Below are 25017 nucleotides of genomic sequence, written 5' to 3'. Positions count from 1 at the left end.
AGTGGAAAAAATGCACTACATTAGCGGGTTCATTAAAGAATAAATAAATTTCATTTGCCTATATTATGAAAGAGTTGCACTGTGACAATTAATTCATGGGAGACTAATTTTTTCAGAAAAGTGACACATCAACTGAGCCAATTTTGTGACTGCCCATGGTAGCAAGAAATGCTGTACAAATCAGTTTCCCGCTTGTCCCGCTAAGTGCTTGAAGGTGTTTTAATTGCAGGCATGCAATTCTCCTCTCTCGTTGAATGGGCATCCTTAAAACCAAATCCTGGTTTAAAAAGAAAACCACACACCAATACTCATTGATCTTTTATTCATGGAATATAAAAGTCTGGCACTGCCACCCAAATTAAAAACAAAACATAAAAAGCCAGCATTGCCACCAAACTTTTTTTTAAAAAAACAACCACCCAAGCATTTCAAGTGCTGCTGTCTGGAATTTACTCCTCGGCTTACAAAAAACCCGGCTTAATATTTTCATCTGTGCAATTATCTAGCACACAGTTGACATCATAACAACATGTTAACCAATACCACCTCAAGCTTCTTATATAGCCGATATAGTCAATTCCATTTTGCTGGGTCTGGGTTGAGATCATCTGCCTATTCAAGCAATGACCAGACTCCTTGCACAGCAGTATCCAAGCTCCAAGAATACGAAAAGACCAGACAATATTAAAATAGTTATCATCTGCTTTCCCAGAATGTGACTCTTCCCCTCCAGGAGACACTATGAGGAATCTAACAACAATGGGATTAACTCTTCAGACATTTTAGGTAAAATGTATGGAGTTTACCCCTTTTTTCCAAATACAAAGGATAGCTGCAGGAGTGTAAGAGGCATGGAACACAAAACAGTAACAGTACTTGCAGAGGTTTACATGCAGAAATATTATGTTGCAATGATTACTACCTTTCAGTGAAAATAATACATTCCTCTGCTTAAATGCAAGAAAGGTGGTATCCTGAGGCTGTTGATACAGCTTTGGTTTTAAGTCATAATTTCCTAATTAAACCATTAAAATCTTTTTTTTTTTTGGCAAATAAAGCAGGTTCTTCATATGGAGAATCCCTACTCAGTTCACTTAGCATCTACCAGACTACAGAAAAAGTGAGTGGGAGCAAGATAAAGCTCTAGGCACACTTAAAATTGGGATGCAACGGGGGCGCGGGGGGAGAACAGTCCAAAAATACTTTAACATGGCCATTTTACCCTTACATCATGCAAGCTCCTAGCATCAAAGTATATAACTTTAACAGATAAGCAAGGAAAAGGCACAAAAAACCCCTAATGATTTACACATTTTCAAAAACCTGATGTGGTCTTCATCAATACAACAAACCACCCATCCTTTCCTTATGAGGGTCGCCGGACTGTTTTAATCAAGCTGCAAAGGCAGCTTTGCTTGATTGTGCTTAATATCAGGCACACAAAAATTCTATTCCATTTCTACCATTTTGTTTCCATCAACTTAAAAAAAGACAAGCTGAGACAGTTGCACTTTTTCACTTGGTTACGTAATAAAAACTGTACACATGTTCTGCATCTAGGTCCGTCGCGGAACACTTTGGTGTCATACTGTCTGGATTGCAACGTCAAGGAGTTTTCGTTTTGGAAAACAGAAAACAAATCCTACACATACTCAGCGGCAATTGCTTGAGAAGTTCTGGGTGTCTCCAAAGAGATTCGGGTGTGCACCCTGAGGCCCCTTCTCCACGGCATCACTGCTGCTTCTTGGGTGGAATCCGGGACCTCGCAATCACAATGGGAACCGCCGCCAACAGGGCAATCAGTCCTGCCCAGAGAGGCCGGTAGAAGAGCCAGCCACTGAAATGGTCAGCAAGGACAGAGAAGTGGCTAAGCAAAAGGCAAATGCTTTCAGGCCAAGGTTAACCAGGTCCCGGACTACTGGAAACCAGTCCACTGTAGCGGGAAAGAAGAATTAAACAAGACATGAAGCAGTGACACACTGGTGAAAGATCAGCATGATGACACGCTGCTGCTAAACCGTGCTTTAGACCTCATCCAGCATTCTCATCAATCTTCCTCCCCAAATTACCCACCACTAAGTCAGTAAAAAACAAACAAACAAACTTTGGCCTAATCCTCTGAGCACTGAAAAGCCACAGAGGGCAGAAAGTTAACAGTGCAGAAGTTGGACGCGGGAGATCAAAGCTCAGGTCTCCACTTGGCCACGGAATAAACTTGGGCTTGTCACTTGTAAACTGAAAGCATACCATATATGCCACCCCCGAGCTCCTTAGAGGAAACAGAGGTGGGATACAAGTGTAATGAACAAAATAGACTCCAGTAAGTCTGGAAATCTGATTTGACAGGTGTATAGTCCCTGGGTATCATCTGAAGGCACATGAGGCCACCTCCTTGCCAGAGCTGAAAAGGTCTGGACCTGGTGAGCTCCCTGGTAAAAGTTAAAGGGACCCCTGACCATTAGGTCCAGTTGCGAACGACTCTGGGGTTGTGCGCTCAACTCGCTCTATAGGCTGAGGGAGCCGGTGTTTGTCCGCAGACAGCTTCCGGGTCATGTGGCCAGCTTGACTAAGCCGTTTCTGGTGAACCAGAGCAGCGCACCGAAACGCCGTTTACCTTCCCACCGGAGTGGTACCTATTTATCTACTTGTACTTTGACGTGCTTTCGAACTGCTAGGTGGGCAGGAGGAGCTCCCTGGTAGGGGACCATAAATAAGCTGCTCCATGATGGACGGCAGGTAGGATATTAATGTAAGAAAAATAATAAGGCAGCTGCCATCCCTAACTGTCCACTCAGAAGTCAGCCCTGTCGAATTCAATGGGGCTTACTCCCAGGATAGTGGGGTTATGATTGCAGCCTAACTTCAGAAAGGGGGAAAGCAAAGCCTTGGAGAACCCAGAGTCTCAAAAGAGATTATGCAGAAGAGGTAGGACTCGACATATTTTCTGTTGTGTGGAACATGGTTCTCATTCACTTTTGTTGAGTTTCACACCATTACTGTAGCTCTGCTCAAAAACAAGCAAGTACCTTCCCCCCCCCCTTAGCAAACCGTATTCTAAACTAGAGTGTCCTGTGAAAGTGCCTCCCTAATCCTGGGTCCTGGATCATCAGCATGAGAGAGAACACAATGCACAGGAAGGGGAGAACTGAGTTATCCGTTAATGTTCAAGCCCAGGAGCAGGATCACTACAATCAGGGCTTTTTTCCCCAGCCACAACTCACCAGAATTCAGTTCCGGCACCTCTCAGGTGAGCGCCATTACCATTATAAGAGAACAAGAGACATTCATGGTGAATTCCAGGACCTCTTTTTCTAGGAAAAATAGCACTGGCTACACTATTATAATGACAGAGTTCCCTAGTACAGAAGTTGCTTAGATCCAATATATTAATTGATTGATTGATTGATTAAATGCTTTATTTATCAATCAAGTCAGGTTGCCACCAGCAAAACTCACCCAGGGTGTAAAGAATCCTGGTCATAAGGCTGATGCCTACAAACATAGACATCCATCCAGCTGCACGGAGGCCCCAGGTCTTCATGTTGTTACTTTCATGTTCTTTCTGGAACACCTCCTAAAATGTGTTCATTGTTCAGTGAGTACACCAAGCTTTCCTGTAAGATCCAACTCTGCTACTTCTACACACCACCGTTCTGAAATTTTTATGTGCCAGACAATGGCTATGTTTGGATGCAACACGTGCTTCTGTGTTTCATTCATGAACATGATGTCCAAATGCAGCCGATATAAATCTATACACACACTATTTACAATATTCAACAGAGATGGAAGCAAACAAAAAACAACTGACATTTTGTTTCTTAAAAAAGAAGCAGTAGCAGCAGCAATACTGGCCCTCCTGTCCATTATGTAACACATAATGAAATAACATTCCATTAAGTTGATCTACATGGCTAGATTACATCATTGCTCTTTTGGGTCAGAGTGTGAGATAATCCTCAATTGGAATCATGCTGATCAAAGTATGTAGCGGACACACCCACCCAGCGCCATCTAGCCTGGCCTTCCCCACAGCAGTGCTCTCCAGATGTTTTGGACTTCAAATACCACCAGTCCAGCTGAAGGAGATTAGAGTCCCAAACATCTGGACGGTTGGCACAATGTGGAGGGCAGATCCAGCCAGTCACACACACACACACACACACACACACACACACACACACACTACTTCTAGGTTTTTAACAGATGGGGGTGGGCAGTGATTTCTCGCCTGTCTTAAGGACTTTGTGAAAGTGGGACATTGGGGGGAAAATGTGTGAAACGACCTGGGGGTGTGGGGAAGAGGAGTGGCGTGAAGAGGCTACAACATATTGCTGGAACAGAAGATAAAGATATAACACCATGTAGCACCATTTGGTACAAAAAAACTAGACTTTTTAAAATGGTGCGTGCGTTTTTTAAAATCCTTTCTGGATAGTGTACCACCTCATCATCATAACAACTTCTCTTTCTGAGATATCACTCTGCAAATTTAACAAGCTTGGAAATTTTTCTCTGCATTTGAATTAACTATTCTACAGTTCCTCCAACACCTCCCATGATTTCATTTACTGAAATGCAATGTTCCTTCCCTATATCCTCCCTATGACAGAAATAATTCCTGGCTGGCCAAGAGACCAAGGAACAGCCATAGATCAATGATATGCAGAAACGCTCCTGCTACATACCTACACCTATGACACCCTACCCTCCCTGCCAACCAAATTTGTCTGATTTCTTACTCCATCTACTACAAAGATTGACACATCTTCACCTGGAAACAATGCCTAGACCTTGAACGGGTCCAAAACTGCGAGTGAGGACATAGTCACTGGCCCTTCTGTCCTGCTGCTCCAATGGTTCCCTTTGCTTGACATTTAAGTGGGGCTGGAAAAGATACCGCTCCCATCCTGTGCCTTTGCCTGCATAGTTTGAAATCAAGCAAATGGGCAAAAGAAAGCACACTCAGCTGAAGTCATAGTGATGTCAGCTTATTGGCAGGTGGGTGGGGTGCAAATGACCTGCAGTGGTTTGGGGAGGTCAGGATCTGGCTGGCCCCCAGTTCTCTGCAGCAGATGTAACTCAGCATTTCTCTGCCTGGTAGTGGCTCTTCAGGGTTTTAGACAAGAGTCTTTCTCAGCCTTACATGGCATTGTTACGGACTGGACTATGGACCCTTCACATGCAAATCACGTACTATCACTGAGCTACAGCCCTTCCTCAAAGATACACTGTCCCAAGAGGAAAGAAGCAGAAAGTAAATTGGATTCTGCTTCATATCTCACTTATACAGACAAGGAGAAGACCTTTTCTAATGTTCTCCTGTTTCTATAACTCTTACCTCAGCAGAGAGCTCATCGGGATAGAGGATCTGCAAGATTTCCCCAGCCTTGGTTCGGTATGAAGCCAACTGGTCCCCTTGTTGACGAGCAATTACTGTCACCTGAAAAATTCCAGAGTTGAAAACGAGGGTCTTAAAAAGAGCCTCGCATGTTAACAATTTCATTACACAAAAGTGTTATTTCTTCACACAGGAAGGAGTAGGAGAGAGCTGGAACACTTACTGTATCTGCTGGACCCAGGTGGGATGAGTCTCCACTCAAACCTGCATAGAAGAAAGAAACACGAAGATCTCCTACCTGAAAGTGGGAGAAACGAACAAGGTAAAGGAGTTGGTAATATAAGCTTCCCAGTGGAGATTTTGGAAATCTACATCCACCAAGTTCATGCTATTCCCATCCTTTAAGTAAGGTTCCCAAGAGACATTCTTGATTTTGCAATAGTGCAGAACTTCCCTGCAAGAAGCTCTCTCGTGTATCTGAACCCAGCACTAAGCAGGATCCCCAACTCCGCCTCTGTGAAAGCAGGGTGATCTTACTTGATCTGAGTATTGTTCTCTCTCTGCTTCAGCTGCTGTTTCACTGCAAATGGGTTTGTAGTTACCTGCTAGAGCTTTGAAGCCCCAATTTTGGAACGTCAAAGCACTAAATTCCTGATGTCATTTGTGACATCAGATGATTGATAGGTGGGCAGTCAAATTTGGCCCGTTAGGCAGATTCTGATAAACATCTGGTCCATGCAGCCAAAAAGGCTCCCCACCCCTGCTGTATAGGATTGTAGCCTTAAAGGAGCCAGTGTATATGACAAGACAAACAGTATATACAATATAACTGCAGTTATTAGTGGTGGTGGGAAGGCAACAGAGTTTTGAGTTAGTTTTTGAACTGTTAATTGTAAATTGGTTTCTTACTTCTGGACGTCGAGGATTCTCACTGTGAAAAAAGTAATCCCCTGAGCGGATCACATCAGCATGGGGATCTTCCAGTTTTGACAAGCTCATCTGTTTGAAGTTATCAATCTTCTCAACAAGGCCTAGGAAACAAAGGAGTTGCTCTGTTCTGTGATATTTAACTACAACAACCCAAACAGACATTCTGGATATGTCTTGTGCGATTTCCGCTCTGCAGAGGGTTCAACAAAACCCAGTTGGAACTGGAAACAGACTGCTAAAGTCAAAATGTCCTTTTATCAGTTTTTCCATAATTTACTCAATGTGGAATGATCTTAAAGCATAGTCTAACTACACCAAAACTGAAAGTTCTTACCTTTGGAAAGAAAGAATCTGCCCACTTGGACATCAGGAGCAACTGCAGTGAAAGTTTCAACAGCCATGGCGCTGCATGGAAAAAAGTAATTGCAAAGTTTATTCCAACTCGATAGACACAATGGCACAGAAAGGGTTAGCAAAGATGTCTATATAGCAAAACAAGCACGCTGTGTCAGGAAACCTACTCAAATGTATTTGCTAAGTGATTTACAATGCCATCCTTTTCTGACTGCAGAATACCTAACAGTATCTAGTTCAGGATTTAAGCTACAATCATAACCCAATTTACCTGGGAGGAAGCACCACTGAATTCATTAGGACTAATTTCTGAGTAGACATGGTTAGGATTGCATGGTAAATGAATGAGCCCATTCATTTCAACCCATTTCATAATGGGCAAGGTTATTTGAGATGGTGAAATACGGGACTTACCTAGGATTTTTATGACCAATTTCCCGATCAAAATTTCTGCTGTTCACAACTTCCGATTTCCATTCAGTATCTAAAAGGGGAACAAGAAAGTGTATAGAAAAAGACACCAAGGAGATGTTAGTTTAGAATGTCCCCCCCCCCAACTTCAATTTGCATACAGAGTGCAACCAGCGTGGGGTACTTGCATACTAAAAAAGTGCCTAACAAATGGGATTGGACTATATGCCATGAAGTGAACAACGTAATTGAGAGGTGTACAGGGTGGGTGAGGGATCTGAACAGAACAAGGTTGTGTCAGCTGAAGAAGTGATGCTAAAGCAAGCCAACAGAATATGCAATGTGGAAGAATATGGAGGATGGGGCCCAAATCCCATCCATTTTCGAGAAGGCAATGGAATTACTGGGAATCTTCAAGCCACAACTTATAAGATTTCCTGAAAAGCAGACTTCTTCATTTCACTTTTTGAGCACTGAAGCCCAGGTCGTCTTAGCATAACATGCAAATCACTCATGCAGGTATTCCCCCCCCCAAAAAAAATGTATACTGTATTAGGCTTCAGCCAGCTTTTGCCTGCCACATCTTTGCAGGCAACCCAACTGGATAATTATTCCATTCTGAGCTCCTTGAAGGACACACAAAATATAGCTGCAGTACATAAACAATGCCACAAAAGTGAAGGGTAAGGTTGCTGCCATTCTCCTGCCATTGTTTGACAGCTGCTGCACGGCAGAAATAAATTCAAGAGGAGCAGGCCTCGCAATCACTTTATGCAACAACACAGCACACCTTCCCCCACCTCAGAGCTGAGGAAAGTGATGGCGAGAGCTGTCCCTGTTGAATGTATGCCTGTCAAGTAGCTGTCTGAAGGCACAGTTACCAGTCCTAACAGGAGAAATTTGTGTGCTAGTCAACTTACTATATGAATATCTGGTTTCTTTTTTCACTTCACCATTCTCTTCATATTCTCTATAGAAGGGGCGGTTGGGGGGGGGGGAGAGACAGAGAAGTTAAACACACACCAAAGTGCAGTCCGCAAGAAGTCTGTATTTCACACAGCTTTATTGTATATGAATCACAGAAAAAATATTAGCAAATGCCAGTGTAACATTTTAACTAATCAGGTGAACATGTGTCCAAGAGACCATTGGTCCAACAGTGCTGCTTCTGTGGGATAATGGAAAGCTCTGTTTAGATCAGGGGTAGCCAAGGCGGTGCCCTTGAGATGTTAACTCCCGTCAACTGCTGACCACTGAGCTAATCTGGCACAGAGAAGTGCCCTGCTAGCAGCAGGAACGAGAGGGAAGCAATAGCAAGGCTACTGCAAGGAAGGCAGACTCAAGGGAAGAGCATGATATTCAGTAAAATGGGTCCAGGTTTGGTGTGACAAAGGAATCTGGAGTAGTAGGCAAGATGCCACGCCAACTGACTGTTTATTTTGGCACAAAACCCAGCCAAGGCAAGGTAGGGAGAAGGGTTGGAGGCATGAGAGCCAGTGGTAATATTTTCCCTATAGCTCAGTCTCATACTTTCCACAGCAGAAGCCTGCTATAAACAAGTGATTCATAGTTCTGTGTTCATTTGCTCTTTATAGATTTGAATAAACAGTCACCGTGGGGTGTGTGTGTGGAGTATATACTGCATTCCAAAAGAAAAGACTTGACCAAATAATTGTTGTAGACCTCAAGGGTAGAGTACAGAAAAGAATTAAAAGAGAAAGCTACGGGGGAAAGCTACAGGTCAACATAAAGCTGCGATCTGGATTATAGAGTACAAGTCCCTATGCCCAAACACACACCCCACTCCCACACATATGTGCCATGGCAGAGAAAGCATTAGTAAGTTCATCTTACTTGGAATCTTCATATTCTACCCATTGATACATCTCTACATTACGCTTCAGCTTGACAGCCCGGATAGAAAGTCCATAGCTGGGATCATATAAAGGCTGGCAAAAGCAAAACAAAGTTCCAATCAGGAGATCTGTAGTTTACAAAGGTTTCCCAAGACTTTGGGCGGGTGAAGAGACACAGAAGCAAAAGGCACTACTTAAATCTGGGGTGCAATGGCATGTCTACAAACTTGTTAGGTGTTGGGCGTTTGCAAATTAGAGCTAAGGTCCCTCAGAGTCAGAAATCTTCTTCAGCAGCCTTCTGTAAAGGTCTGACAAACGATGACTCTGCCCAAAGTTTTCTGCTGGCTACAGGTATTCCCAAGCCCCAACTGGTTTTTCTGATAGGGCTTACGTAAGACCCCTGGCCAATCAGGGCAAGTCAGACTCAGTTCTAGATAGGGTTGTCAGCTCAAGTGAATGCCTTTCCAGAGAAGAACTGCCAACAAGCATGGGAACTACAGGGGGGGGGGAAGCAACTACTGCCTGGATTTTGAAGGACAACATGGTCATTGTTAGACAAGCCAACACAAAAGTGCAAGCCAACTCATAAGCCCATTTACTAACCTGTGAAATGCAGAATCCTAGCTAAGTGGCATGACTGCCTGACGTATTCTACTGCGTAAAATGTCACAACTCATGATGCTACCACAGAGTTTCATTTTAACGTATATTAGACAATGGGGTTTGGGGTACCAAAGGGGCCCACACTTTAAGCTTTACTTAAATGATACTATGGCATCATTACATTGTAATGCACGGTCTTACAAAGTCCTTAGCAGAGGGCTTTTCTTACTATGGCTTAATAAAAGGAACTTGCTTTTAAGGCCGCTGTTAGCCGATCCCTGAAACACATCAATGCAGGAGCGCTTTCAAACACATTCAGAGGACCTTTCCCTCACTATAGGCAGTTACCCAGTAAGAAAGGTTCTGAAACAGAGGGCAAGATTTCCAGGCATCTAGACTTGTGTGCCGTAGCACTGAGAAATTAACCTCTGCACTCTGCCCCCTACATAAAGCATTAGGGAGCAGTGTCTGCAGAAAACACAAAATGGCATGAGCCGTAACTTTTGCAGCATTGTGCATTCCAGATGCTCACTCTAACTTACACCTTTGATGCATTTGAAATTGCAGATTCTCATGCGTACATTAAAAAAAAAACTCCCACACAATGGTGTGAAATAAACAAGCACAAGCCTTTTCAGGCAAGGCATCAAAATGTATGGGATAACTGAAGCAGCACTTAAACACACAAACACACACACACACTGCAATGTGGAGGTGGGGGGACAATCTACAAATTCTTCTGATAACGCCGCTTTATTTACCTTTGAAGTTCTAAGGGGACCCGACAGGTGCACGAGTTTCCTTTCATTCTCTTGTAATACATTCTGGATGTCGTCAAGAGGGACCACTAGAGAAAGCCCTTCTTCTAAAGAGGAGGCCGTCTTCAAAGCTCGCCCCTACAGATGGAGAAATGCGAGAGGGGTGGGAGTGGGAAGAGCACACTTTGAGGCGACAAGACAGAGCGGGATATTCAGTAAAATGGGTCCAGGTTTGGTTGTGCTAAAATTGACCTATAGAAAATCCTTGCAAGCAGAAGTGGGGAACCTTCCAGGGGTGCATCCCAGCAGTGGGCAGAGCAATGGGTGATTCTTACACCTTTGTGCCCTGGGCTATATGACAGCCAGGCAAAAGCCAGTATCAGTATCAGTATCAAAACCTTTATTGGCATCACTTACAAACATTCAAAATAAATAGGCAAGTACGATCTCATCGCCATATCATCAGTACAGTCACTTGCCAAAAGCCACACCCCAGTGTTCCCCAATCTCTCCACCCACCACTGAGGCAAGCACTCTGGTTTAAGGACACATTTCAGGCAAGCAAGAGCACTTGAATGGAAACAGTGAGGAAGTGTGTCAGGGTGAGCAGGGCTGTGTTCTGGGGAGAATCTGGATGAATTATGGGATGACTTCAGGCCTGAGAAACAGAGGAAGTACCGCAGTTGCAGCGCAAAGCAGAACCACCTACTCCCTCATAATTCTGCCAGTAAAAAGCAGTTAAGGCATTTTGAAAAGGTCTGCGGGTGACATTCCAGATAATGACATATAAAGATTTTTGTTGTCGTTATTTCTGAGATGCAAAATTAATGCCAAAATTACGTTGTGAGGTTCTGGAGGCAAATATATTAGCACTTATCACATCTGCCTGAAGCCCCAGAGAACCATTGCCAGCCAGTCTATTGGTCCTATTGGGGATCCCCAAAGGGCCTTAATGTTTTATACCCCTGAGCTAGTTGAAAAAATAATTCCATCCTCCCTGCCTTGACTTACCTCATTGGTAAAAAGAATGTAAAAGGAGAGGGCAAATGCAGCAAGTCCTACGACCATCCCTCCAGAAGTTTCACTGAGGCGCTCCAGAAATCCAGGCTTGCGCTCCACTTGTAATTTTAACATGTCTTTCTTGCTACCGGGTGTCAGAAAACTATTATAAAAGAAAAAAACAAATTCAAAAGGAATTACTTCTGGATGGAGTTCCTACCATGACATGCTCAACACCCAAAAGAGAAACCAGCAGGTTGGCGTCAGCCTCTTGACAATGTGTTCTCTACACAGACAGTTCACAAGCAATAGAGATCATATTTTCATATAGTCCATTGGTGCCATGAAAATAGTTACAAAAAATAGCAAGGATGGGATTTTCCCAGGGGGGAGGGGGGGATAGTCTGCTATAGCAATGGTGGTAGATACCAGTTTTTATTTGGCAAAAATGTGATAAGCATAAGGTAAGATCCTACCTTGCAAGACAGCAACTCAGTTTCCACCCCACCCCACTGAATACATTATTAATGCTCACCTAGCAGTTCGAAAGCACATCAAAGTGCAAGTAGATAAATAGGTACCGCTTCGGTGGGAAGGTAAACGGCATTTCCGTGCGCTGCTCTAGTTCGCCAGAAGCGGCTTAGTCATGCTGGCCATATGACCTGGATGCTGTACACCGGCTCCTTTGGCAAATAATGCGAGATGAGCGCCGCAACTCCAGAGTCGTCCGCGACTGGACCTAATGGTCAGGGTCCCTTTACCTTTACTTTTAATGCACATTTCAAAAAGGAAACAGCCAAGGCTGCAGTTCTAAGACTACTGACACTGCAGTGCTATTCCAGTCCATTTAAATAGTGGTCACTTTCAGCTCTTTTTCAACTGGAAAAAGGATCAGAATTCTGCAACAGTGCATATGCAACCACCACCACTGAATGCAGATGGCTCTTTAGGAGCCAGATATTCAACACTTTGGCCTGTATGCATGAAGGAGCACTTCAAGCAATCCTTCCCTTCATGGTTGCGGGGGGTGGGGGTGGGGGGATACTTTGGTTTGGATTTTTTTAAACGTTAAAAAGGGCACAGGACTAAATAACGCAGTTTAAAAATAACATTATGAAGAGGCACAGGAGGATTATCAATTGCCCACACTGAAACACATTTGAGGGTGTGTCTACTCAAAATATTTTCTACAGGTGCCCATAGCAACTAGCTTTCTGAGACAAGCAGACACACACTTGCTTCCCAGGATGACATGCAAATAAGTTGTGTATGCACATGCTACTCCAGCTAACTTCTGCTTTTTTTAACCACAAGTTAAAACAAGGGCATGCTCAATCACTGGTTCTGAAGAACTGATATCAAAGCACAGTTGGTAGAAACAAAACACAAATTCTTTAGAGAAGTAAGTTCAAATGTGTTCAATGGGGCTTACTCGCACGTAAGCATGTAGAAGACTGCAGCCTTCATCCACCAGCACATTTGTTCAGCTTTAGAGTTTTGCCCAGGGGATGAAACTTACCTACTTACTCAAAGTGTACTGACATATCTCTACCTCCTTTTGTCACTGTGCTGCCCTATCTGGTGCTTCTGGCAACCAGGCTAGTATAGTTCCCTCCAGCCAATACTCTCAGAAGAGACCCTACTAAGGTGGCAAACCTATTCACAACTACCTGGGAGCAAGTCTCACTGAACACAGTGGGTCTTACTTTTGCATAAACATTCATAGAACTGCACTGTGCATTTCACATGAGGTTCAGCCTACAGGTTTAATCTGTGGGTGCCAACTAGCTTGGCTATGTATCCTTTTAGTAAGATTCAACAGTTTTGCCAGTCTTCTTTGATTAATTCCTGATCAATATCTTGGTGGTTTTTGAGGTTGTTATTTAATTAAATACCTGTTGACTGCAGCCTAGCACCCTTTAATCCAGGGATAGGGAAACTCGGCCCTCCAGATATTTTGAAACTACAATTCCCACCATCCCTGACCAGTGACCACTGGTCCTGTTAGCTAGGGATGATAGGAGTTGTAGTCCCAAAACATCTGGAGGGCCAAGTTTGCCTATGCCTGCTTTAATCATATTAAACCCAATGGTGTTGTTTTAACTGCACAGGCATATGCAAGCAGAAGTAAGCCCTGTCAAATTTGCCCTGGTAATAGAAGGCTATTAGTGTGGCTTCTCTCCTGCCTTTTGTGTCCATTTACTTTAAAACCTTGTTACTGTGGGGTGGAAACTAAGCGAGTCCCCTTTAATCTGAGCATGTGCTGTAGCCAAGGTAAACTGTATGTTTGTACGTGTACGCACTGGAACCCAAAAAGGTCCGTTTTCAAACTTGGTGAGTGACAACACCCTGAAACAATTCATAAGCAGACGCCCTTTTCCAAGGGAATAGCCGCGCTAGTTGTTGGCAGCAAAGAGGATGCAGAATAAGTCACACAGCATCTTAAGGCACATGCTAGTTAACAACACCTAATGTCTCAGACTCAGAGGCATCGGTATTTCCGTAGCAGTAGTAATAGAAACAACAGAGGAGAAAAACGATTCCTCTCCATTTTAAGTCCTGCAAGCAGCCTCTGTTTAACTTCTCCGTTGGTTATCACGCATTTTGGGGGGGGGGGAGCACAGCTGTTCGTTCCCGCGCTGACAAGCCAGCTGATCTCACGCCACCCGATCCTGTGCACATTTACTCGGAAGTAAGTCAATGAAGCTTGCTGCCTCCAAAACCAGAGCGCGTAGGATCGCAGCCCCACGATGCCCGCAAATTTTTGGTGTGTCTCACCCTGTCTCTAAACCTGCGAGCGTAGAGATCTAGCTTAGATTCCTGCCTTGCAAAGAAAGGTTGGGCGGTCCCTTCCAACCGAACAATTCCACGATTCCTAGGGCCACCTTTAAGGAAAGGGAGACACACACTTACATTTCGAGACATGTTGAGCTTGCGAGTCTCTAAACTCCGCCGGAAGATCCTTAACGCTGGAAGGAAAGAAGGGAATGCAAATCCTCAGGAATCCCCACCCAGGCAGGGGTTAAGCCGTCACTCCCACGGGTTGCCCCGCCCCTCCCTTCTGCCGAGCAGAACGCTCGAGGCTGTCGCGCGTGCGCACTCCCTCCAACGAGCCTTCGCGGGCATGTCAGGAGCCGTGGAGCATGCTGGGAAATGCAGTCGTTCAACGGGACAGGGGAGGCCACGTGTATTTATTTATTCTCTCCCCCTCCCCCGCTGGGACTATCATTGAACTTCCAAGCGTTAAGTAATAATAAAAAGGGGGCGGTGGTGATTTATCACACAGGCCGACGAAGCATGTTTTGTGGAGAAAAGGAGGATTTACGCGCACAGCACGCCGGGACATGTAGTACTTCAGGGATAAGCCGACCACGCCGAGCTCTCCTCCTCCCGTTAGTTATGCCTTTGAGGCGCCGCTAGAGAACGCTGGAGGGAAGGCTCCGCCCCCTGCCCGGCTCCCCTTGCGCGCCTCAGAAAGAACCCAGCGCTCAGGCGGGCTCCTGGTCTCCTCCTCCTCCTCCTCCTCCTCCTCCTCGGGGTCCTTCCGGCGCGGGTGAGAGGTCGCCGCGAGGGCGGGAGGGGGAAAGCGCGCGGTCCGCTGTGCCGCCGGCTCACGGTGGCGGTGCTGGCGGGGCCGACGGGTCGCTGTTTGGGCCATCCAGCGCCGCGGAAGGAGCAACGCGCTGCTCGCGAGCTCTCCCCAGCCATGTCCTACTGCAGGCAAGAAGGTACTGGGAAGGAGAGAGAGAGAGAGCGAGCGCGCAAGCATTGCTCCTCGCCCTGCTTTTCCTTATGGGGGTCTCATCCCCGGCTCCTTCTCCCGAGGCGCTTGGGAAGGAGCACGCTTTGGCCGCCCTCTTCTTCCCCTTCTCGGTTTTTTTTTTTACTCTCGAAACAGCCCTGCGAGCTGGACTGAGAGAGCGAGAGAGAGTGACCGTCCCCAAGGTCACGGGGTGGGAAGCCATGTGGCTGAGAAGGGATTTGAACCTTGCTCTTCCCATTTTAGCCACGGAGGGTGCGGGTGGGCAGGTCTTTTAAGAGGGCTCATCTCTTCTGGTGGTGGTGGTGATAATAATAAATTATTTTAATGAATAATAATAATTATTATATTTTATTTATACGCCGCCCATCTGGCTGGGTTTCCCCAGCCACTCTGCATGGCTTGCAGCACATATAAAAACATAGTAAAACACCAGACATTAAAAAACTTACCTAAACAGGGCTGCCTCCAGGTGTCTTATAAAAGTCAGGTAGCTGTTTATTTCCTTGACATCTGATGGGAGGGCATTCCACAGGGTGGGCGCCACTACCAAGAAGGCCCTCATCCTGGTTCCCTGTAACATCACTTCTCACAGTGAGTTAACTGCCAGAAGAAGGGTCCGGGCTGAATGATGGGGGTGGAGACGCTCCTTCAGATAGCCACAACTGAGTCAGGTGTTGGAAACATGGTTTATCAGGATGCCTTCTTTTCCAAGGGCTTTTGGGTAGGTTGCAAAGTTTGCTGGTCATGAAATATCACAGGGACTGAACTTTTTTGTTTTGAACTTTATTGTTAGTTCACCAAAGCCCAGCACTGTCTGCTCTGACTTGGCAGCATCTCTGTCCTGCAGGGATGGGGAACCTGTGACCTTTATTATTATTATTATTGTTATTAAGATTATTAGTAGACAAACACAACATACGAACACAAGCTTATATTTATTTGTGAGCCAGGAACTTTGGTGTTAGGCCACAGCTATTTTATATGGTAGTATATAGTTTTTGATGTTCATAGTAGGATCCTTTTACTGACAGTTAACAAAATGAGACTTGCTCAGTCTTTTCCCCACTCTCTTTCTGTTTTCCCTTCCTTCCCTCACAGAATAGAGTGAATGAAGTTATGACACTGTCTAGCAGTTGCTGCCCATTTATGTAATGATAAATATGGTGTCATATTTATCATTACATAACTTTCAGAACTGTAAACTGCAGCATCTGCAGTTTAATAGGGTACTGTTGAGTCTAATAAGGAGCTAGGTAAAAATTAGGTACTAACTATGGTAGTAATAAAGTTGTACTAATTTTTAAACAAAAGCAATGAGTTGTGATTTACGATTAAGCTAAAGTCACTTAAAGTCTTAAATCAATACTTCTAATAATATTTGTGGGGGTCTGCTTTGTCTAATTCTGTGAGACTACTGCTGTGAGTTGGTGGCTGAAGGAAAATTCAAATCTCCTGTTCTTGGTACACCAGCCCTACAGTGTTGGGACCTGGCCCCCTGGTAGCTGTGTAGATGTTCTCACTGGTTTAGAACTGGATTGCAGTTTCCATACTGCTTGCTGCATTAAGCTGTGTACAGTGTTAGAAACTGAGATATGAAAGCTAGGAGCTAAATAACACCTTAAACCTAGGTTATGGGCACAACAATGGAATGTCTAGGTGCGCTTTTTAATAACAGGAATACAAAGCTGAAAATGAACTGCAGCTAAAATATTATGTTCAGTTTTCACATGGTCTAGTCCTTCCCCTGCCTGCCCACCCCCTAATATTCTTATGAGGGTCTCCTCTCCAGTTTTCAGAGAGTAGCTAGAAGTGGGGAGGCTGAAAAAGGTCCTCCTTTCCTTCCATTCTGTGGTTTTAATCAAATCTTAGGTGCAGTACTGTGCCCAGAGCTCAAAAAGTGCTATCACTAATTAAATTCCCTGTCGCAAAATGCACCTAGAACAATGGGAGTTTCGAACACTGACTGTGTACTTGAGAGACATGGCAGTATGATTGTAGGTTTGGAAAGGACCCCAGGAGTCATCTAGTATGCTAACCCTCTGCAGGGCAGGAATCTCAACTAAAGCATCCATGACAGATGGCCATCCAACATCTGCTTAAAAATCTCCAATGAAGGAAAGTCCACAGCCTCCCGAGGGAGTCCGTACCACATCATTGTCAGATGCTGTCACTGCACTTGAACTGTAACTTTATTGGTAGTTCAGGCAAATCCCCATTTGCATGGGGGCTGTGTTCCGGGTCATTGTGTGCTTGTGTGAAATCACATATAATTGGAACACTCATTGAAAAAGCATGCAAACACCCTGCCCTGCCCTCACCCTGTTCCTTTTTGTTACTTTTTTGGGTCACTTCCAGATTCGGCCTGATGCGTGTGTGTGTGTGTTCATGCACATATCAAACACACCTAAAATGGCCACTGCCTGTATTTCATTTCCGTTATGTATAGATAGTGCACTTTGGTTATATGAGAACTCACATTTGGAGAATGAGTCCACACTACAGTCGTACCTTGGTTTTCGAACAGCCTAGTTCTCAAATGTTTTGGCTCCCAAACGATCGAAACCCGGAAGTGAGTGTTCCGGTTTTCAAACGTTCTTTTGGAAGCCGAATGTCCAACAGGGCTTCTGCAGCTTCCGATTGGCTGCAGCCAATCAGAAGCCGTGTTTGGGTTTTCGAAGTTTTGGAAGTCGAGCGGACTTCCGGAATGGATTCCGTTTGACTTTCAAGGTACGACTGTACTGTATTAGTATTTTTTAAGAACAAAAGCAAAATATCATGTAGATAAATTTTTGAAATCCATGTTAAGTCTGTAATTGGCAAGGAGAGAAGTTTTGCAGTAATGTCTCTGAAGAATTGCCTTTCTTTTAAAAAAATAGATCTGAATGAAGCTAATCAATTCTATGAAATGACTGGGGTGAATGTTGTTACAAGATGATGTAATGCTTCACTTGCCTCTGGCCTGTGTGAGTTACTTTGGGTTAGGCAGCACTTCAGGGAAGCCTTTCATTGGAAGTGCTGATGCATGATTTCAGTGTTCTGGGGGCTGACAGTGGGGATGTGTCTGGGGAAAATCTCCATTGCAGGGTCATCCCAGGATAGCTGTTTCATGTGACCATATTTGGCTTGCTCCAACTCCACACTATAAAATCAAAGCAAATTGATTCACAATGGAAGTTAAATTACCCTGCTGCCATCATAAGCTCATTACTATTTGCCCCGTCTTTGTTGACTAATGAGATTAATTGATCTCTGACCCCTTCGTACCATTTTTTAAAAAGTGTTTGTGGACAGCAATAGGTCCTTTAGAATTGACACAGCCTTCTCTCAAATTTTATGTGCAAGTCTCCATCAAAAGTTAGGGAAATACAATTGGATGAACCAGAAGAGCCAAAGGCCTCTCTGGATCCAGCCCAATGTTTATCCTTAATTTCTGAACATCCTCCAGTTCGCTTTAACCAAATGTAATGGCCAGACTCATGCACACAACTTTGATTGAAGCCAATTGGAAGAGAATCATTAGCTTCTGCTAGGAATGCATCTTTATATGGAATTGTTCAAAGGCTTCTGTTGGACAACTGCTCTGCACAGACTGTTCTATCTGGGCCTAATGTCTCTCTCTCTCTCTTTTAATTTTCAGGAAAGGACAAAATTATATTTGTGACCAAAGAGGACCATGAGACACCAAGCAATGCTGAATTGGTAGCAGATGACCCCAATGATCCTTATGAAGACCATGGTCAGTAGTAGAGAGGGGGAAGCATAATGTTCAGTAGGGCTGTATACTGGTATTGAAATAACATCATGATAAGTGTTTCAGCACAAATTGCTGGTTCCTGTTAGCAGAGAGATTTGCTCAGTAGCTTGTAATAAGCCAGGGTATTTAATGTGTGCTCTTCCGTGTTTCCATGTGTTTAAAATTGGGTTTTCTTTATTTTAAAAAAAATGTAGTCAGTAATCTCTAGGGGGCAGCAGTCACACACAGAGACAGCTATGCTTGCACTGTACTGTGTTGGCTGTCACCTGTATATGATCCTATCTGAGCCCTATCTCTCAATATAAACTTCCGTGGTGTGGATTTGTTTTAAAATGTGCGTTCACTGTGTGGCTGGCGGTGAAAAGCCTGACATTTCCCTCACTTCTCTATAGTAAAAACAGCTGTGCTAAACTCACAAATGTGTATAATGTATTTTCTAAGCTTATTCCCTGGTTTAGCTATCTTGGGGCTTCAGCAAAATAAACAAACGATGTAAAACAAGTAATAAAAATACTTTAACTCCCCCCCCCCTCCCCAACTGCTAAAACCAGTGTATAAAGTAAAAGTGTCAAAGTTACATTTCTGAATACCTTCAGCAAACCCACACACATCTGGGATTATTTTTCATGGGGCTGGTCAGCATTTTCAGGCATCTATAATAATTTTATATATAATAAGCTGCTTATTTAGAGAGAGTGAGAGCAAGAAAGTCTGGTGCGGAGTAGCCACTGGTAGAATAGCCTCATTGCTTTACTAACAGCAGTACTTCCACCATAGAGAAGTTTCTGTTACTTGTAAAGTAATGGCATTTAGGACACCTTTGGGAGTCTCAAGGGGTCTAAGCCCATGGGGTCTCATATGGACCCTCGACTTTATTTAGCACATTTGGCCTAAATCAATAAAAGCAATGCTAAATCAATGTGGAAAGTTCTCTTAACTTATTTCACTTGGCATCTGTGCCACAATAATGGCAGAGCCCCCGGTCTGACTCCTCTTTGTGGTACTGTACTCTTGGTCTAAGACAAAGGTTTTGGTCAGCCTGGAGTAGGGTGGTTTTTTTTACCTTTTCCCCATAGTAGTCTGGACATAAGCTTATTCATTCCAAAGGAGGGAGTACTAAAAACTGTTGGCTGAACTGATAGGTTCTTCAGTGTTGCCTGCTAAATAAGCAGTGCACTGAACATAAACAAGCAGTGTACATGCGGAATATATAAAACAAGGGTAAGTATGTACATGAAAACAGGACCTGTGGGAATTGTGAATGAAATGCAATAAAAGGTTAAAACAAAATAGAAAATTCTTTCCAGTAGCACCTTAGAGACCAGTTGAGTTTGTTCTTGGTATGAGCTTTCGTGTGCATGCACACTTCTTCAGATACACTGAAACAGAAGTCACCAGTGATCTGGTGATCTGGTGACTTCTGTTTCAGTGTATCTGAAGAAGTGTGCATGCACACGAAAGCTCATACCAAGAACAAACTCAACTGGTCTCTAAGGTGCTACTGGAAAGAATTTTCTATTTTGTTTCGACTATGGCAGACCAGCACGGCTACCCACCTGTAAATAAAAGGTTAATGAAACATAACTTCAGTTATTGAATTAGAAGCAGCTGTTCATAGACCTTATTCTAATGCATTTCATAACAGAATACTAAAAAAAAAACCTTGCGTGGTTTTCTTTTGAGGGGTGTGTGTGTCCTCCAATAAGTAATTTGAAGGCTTGCCGTGATTAAGGTTAACCTTGTAATCTTCAGATAAAAAGAAATAGATGTCCCTTTCTGTGCTCCCAAACTCCTAGGCTTCATCCACCATCTGCATCTTATTGCAGAAAGACGTGCAGCAGCAGAACTTGAGTGTCTCTCACCCTCTCCTTCAGCTTTATCATTTCAGGCAGGATGTATTGCTGGCCAAGAACCAGCATAGTGTCTACAGACTGGGGGGAAATGGCTTTGCAGGCTGATGGCACCCCCCATTCTGAGACTCCTGCGGCAGCTTCTAAAGGTTTAGAGTTGAATTTCCTCCTGGCCAGGAATACAAAAAGATGAACGATGAAGATTTTCCTCCCCGCCCTTCTTTTTTGTCTTGGTGAAAAGCAGTTTTGTTGAGGGGGAAATCAATGCAATCTTGTTTAAAAGTAAACCCACTTCCAAATGTGAAGCCAGTTGGATTTATAGCAGTGCAAAACAAATGAGTTAAATTGACCCTCTCGTCTGTTAAGAGCCAGCTAACGGGGGGTACCACCCCCGTATTAGGCACTAGTGCAGTCTCCCATTTGTTTCAGTGGGATTTGCACAGAATAAACTCCTAGTAGATTGTACTTTTTTCTACCAGGTTGTTGTTGTTGTTGTTGTTAAATAGATGAAAAATTACCACAATGCACCACAAGGCCTTCGTGCAACAGTGCTTATATTTTTAATTTGACATTTGAATGACATTTAAAACTGTTTTCAGCTTCAACACAAACTTTAGCATTGTGGTTTCATTTTAATTTAGTGAGAAATATTGTGTTGGTGTGTGTTCCAGTGTAAAAGATCCCACCCACACCCAAAGTAGCACAGGGAATTATTTTCTGAGAATAATCTCTGGCTCTTTGTATTATGTCGTGCTGGGATTTGACAGTACTGTATAGCTTTCCAGCTTTTCATTGCAATAGCTTCTAAAATATATTTGGGGTGGTTATAGCAGAATTTGTCTGGTTTTACTGACTAATCTGATTATGGCTGCAATCCTAACAGCACTTACCTGGGAGTAAACTCAATTGAATTCAGTAGGACTTACTTCTGAGTATATGGTTAGGGTTGCAGCTTATGCTGTCTCCATAATTTTACAAGCAGCTCCAAACTGCTTCTGTTTCTTCAAGAAACAATTTTTAATGGTTATAGTTCTCTTTTGATGTTTCAGTATGAGTGCCAAGCAAAGGAAACTATGGTTCATGTACATGTTAGATGTTTTGTACTTGACTGTCCTCCCTGTGCTGGAAGAAGGGAAGTTGTCTGTAATCATAGACTCCAGAAAGTCTTATCAAGAACCTTCAGCCAGAGGTCATATAATGCATCAGTTTTGAGTTCTAGTTCAAGAGGCATAAAAGAGGCATTGACACAGCCATCATGGAAGAGAAGTGGCCCTAGGTCATTGAACACTTTCCTTGGCATCTGTGAAGGGTTGTTTTGTTGTTTTCTTGGCAGATTTTTCCCTAGTTCCGTGAACATAGAATCTTCTTCCTAGCCAAGAGGCTGCAGTACAACAGTTGCAAGCTCCAGTTCTTCTGTGCTACCTGATGCCAACATGGGATCTTCCTGCCATCTCTCATCTGCATTCAGGGTGGCTTGTATAATTTGCAGAACTTGGGTTCCTTGCATGCTGTTTAGAAAACCACCACCTAATAAACCCTTCCTGCACAAACTTCATTCCGTAGCAAAAGTTACTAGCCTACAATTCATTATTAGCCGGCCTACACCTGCCTGTTTTCATTTGGGGTATATCTACAGCCTGAAAGAAGGAAAATAATCGACCTGTAGCACTTCAGATTTTGTGGGACTCTGAACTCCCATCAGCGCTAGTCAGCGTAGGCAGGAGCTAAGGATTATGAGAGCTAAGGAATATGGGAGCTAGGGATTATGGGAGCATCTTGAGGGCCACATGTGCCACAAAGCAATCAGTGACTATTTGCAAGGCTTTTTGTATTCTGAAAATACAGAGAGATACTGGGAGCATTCAGCTGTGGTCAGAGAGTATTCCTAAATTCAGGGTCATGAGCTTCCTCTCTTCCTTCCTCCAGTAGATCTACAAGGAAATCAGAAGCTTTCACTTCTTCTTTTTCAGTGGACTGTGGTTACTCATTATGTCTGAACCCAGAATAAATGGTATTTTGGCCTGTTTCTCTAAACCATAGTTAAGGTTAACCACAGTTCTGGGTTTGGAAAGAATAAAAAATCATGTTTAATTGAAAATGGAAGCAAACGTTTTTTATTTCCTCCTTGCAGCCACACGGCAAGTGGGGATTTGGCATTATGTCTGAACCGTGTATCCAGACTGCTCAAGAAGCACAACCAAGTGAACTACTTAATGTGGGAATGGTTTACAATAGCTTGAATGTGATGGAGGTTGCACTCTTGTCCTTTGGACTCAATTATCCTGACCAACGTGTAGAGTGGAATTGGAAGGTTTTAAACTTTGAGTGGTTTTTAACATTAACAAATGTTTTAACACAGTTTCAAAGTTGCTTGGATTATTTGCTTTCATAGTTCTTATGCACCTCTACTTAGATGCAAGACCTAGGTAAGTGGAAGTAGGACTGCTGGGGCTGAAAAATCACTCTCGTTCCAAGGGTTCAAACTAATAAGTTCTATAATTTTGCATCAGTGTTCAGCCCCTATTGGATACATAACAGCAGGGCTTGGTGAGTTGCATCTGGAGAATTCCGTGACCACAGTGTGATCACTTGCTTATGGAGGCTGCTCAGATTTGCAGATTTGGAATCTTGTGTTTTCTCATTCATAAAGCAAAAAACACAATTCTGCTGTTCCGCACAAAAGTCACCCCTCACCTGCTTCATGTTTTCAGTCCCAGACTTGGCTACTCATTTAGAAGCAAAAACATGAAAGCAAATGAAGGGTTTTTCTGTGATTATCATTGGCATCTTTTATGTTTGCTGCTAGTGTCAATAGCAGTAGTAGAAGCAGCATATTGTCAATGATAGAGTTGATTGTAAGCAGAGAATTGATCATATTGGTTTCGGGGGAATTGAAACTGACTGTATGGGCTCAGTGTGAAATAGTTACCCTTGTTCATCATATTGAATCTACAGCACACAAGTTCAGTCACATCGCCATTATCTGCCATTAGCATACCGATTTCTTTTTTTTCCTTCCTAGGTTTGATATTGCCTAATGGAGATATCAACTGGAACTGCCCTTGCCTTGGCGGAATGGCGAGTGGTCCTTGCGGGGAACAATTCAAATCCGCCTTTTCCTGTTTCCATTATAGCAAGGAAGAAATAAAGGGATCCGATTGTGTGGACCAGTTTCGTGCAATGCAGGAGTGCATGCAGAAGTACCCAGAGCTGTACCCCCAAGAAGATGATGATGACGAAGATGAAGAAAAGCAGGGCAAAGCTCTAGAAGCTGCTGCTGCTTCTGTAGCCAAAGAGGAAGAGAAGGGATCCAGCTAATGAAGCTCCCTGGAGGCTTTGGTCTCCTTTCCAACTTCAAAGACACACTATAACTTATGCAAAGCATCTTCTCTCCCTTCCCTTTCCTCCCTCTCTGCCCCTCCTCCCGATCCTTCAAGGAACACACTTCACCTCTGTTCAGTGCACTGTATCCTGTGAAATTACTTGCTGCAAGGAAGTAAGACACCTTGGCCTCATGGTCTCAATAAGTAAATGCTGCAAAGAGGTCAGTGCCTAGCAAGGGGACAACCCATTCTCAGGCACGGCCGCTGCTTTAATAGTTATTTCCTTCTCCAGTCATGTTAAGTTTGCAGGTTGACTTGAACAAGACTAGTAGAGAGGTGGAGCCAACACACAATCTGAGGGAAATCTGTTAGTAAGGATGTCCGGTCAGGGTTTATTTTCAGTGATTGTCTCAGATATTCCCAATGCTTTTGGGGGGGGGGGGGGGGATAAAACTAAAATTGATTCAGAAACTGTTGAGAATGATAGAAGTTTTCATTCGCATACGCTACTGATTTATGGTAATGGAAAATTATTGTGTGTGTAAAGGGAGGGGGATTGATTTTCGCATTATTATTTTTTTTAAAAAAGTGTTGATCAGGTCTTGGTTTAACTGAGTTGATAGGTGAGAATGGTAACTACTGTTTCCTCAATGTTCCTGATCAACCCTGCTTTTGTGGGATTCCTCTTTGTTCAAGCCTGTCACTTGTCCAGACAGGTTGCTAAAATAGATGCCCTTGACAAGGAAATTACAATGTTACCTGGTGTAACAGCCTCTGACTAGATAATTGTAACTAGAGTGTACATTAAAGGCAAAACCTTTCTACCTTGCATTGAAGCCTTCATGTCTTTTATTAATGCTGGTGATTGATTACTCAATTCTTTTCCTGATGCTGTTGCAGCCAAGCTACTGCATCCTGGAAGATGCACGCTAGCAGAGCTACACTGTATTACTTATGATTTATGGATTTTTGTGTCTAGTAGGCAAGGTTACGCTCCAAGCATATCTTTAGCAAGCAATTACAGTGCATGCTGAAATCAAGCTGAATTAAAATCTCCAAAATGCTTTAACTCAAT

The 25017-nt window shown here is 43.6% G+C and overlaps 2 protein-coding genes across 2 annotated transcripts; one reads left to right on the top strand and one right to left on the bottom strand.

Moving 5' to 3' along the window:
- Nucleotides 1-405: 405 nt before the first annotated feature.
- On the bottom strand, nucleotides 406-14322 carry TMEM43 (transmembrane protein 43). Its single transcript, XM_033141088.1, has 12 exons — nucleotides 14166-14322; nucleotides 11265-11415; nucleotides 10257-10391; nucleotides 8891-8985; nucleotides 7957-8006; nucleotides 7040-7109; nucleotides 6606-6676; nucleotides 6251-6372; nucleotides 5565-5639; nucleotides 5342-5443; nucleotides 3457-3574; nucleotides 406-1933 (listed from the first exon to the last, which is right to left on the bottom strand). The coding sequence occupies exons 2-12, from the start codon at nucleotides 11385-11387 to the stop codon at nucleotides 1800-1802; spliced, it is 1095 nt and encodes a 364-aa protein (XP_032996979.1). The 5' UTR covers nucleotides 11388-11415; nucleotides 14166-14322; the 3' UTR covers nucleotides 406-1799.
- Nucleotides 14323-14836: 514 nt separating this feature from the next.
- CHCHD4 (coiled-coil-helix-coiled-coil-helix domain containing 4) lies at nucleotides 14837-24348 on the top strand. Its single transcript, XM_033141087.1, has 3 exons — nucleotides 14837-14980; nucleotides 18653-18751; nucleotides 23642-24348. The coding sequence occupies exons 1-3, from the start codon at nucleotides 14959-14961 to the stop codon at nucleotides 23935-23937; spliced, it is 417 nt and encodes a 138-aa protein (XP_032996978.1). The 5' UTR covers nucleotides 14837-14958; the 3' UTR covers nucleotides 23938-24348.
- Nucleotides 24349-25017: the final 669 nt, after the last annotated feature.

This window comes from Lacerta agilis, chromosome 2, assembly GCF_009819535.1.
Source record: "Lacerta agilis isolate rLacAgi1 chromosome 2, rLacAgi1.pri, whole genome shotgun sequence".
Classification (NCBI taxonomy): Eukaryota; Metazoa; Chordata; class Lepidosauria; order Squamata; family Lacertidae; genus Lacerta; species Lacerta agilis.
This window is presented reverse-complemented; position numbering and strand designations above follow the sequence as displayed.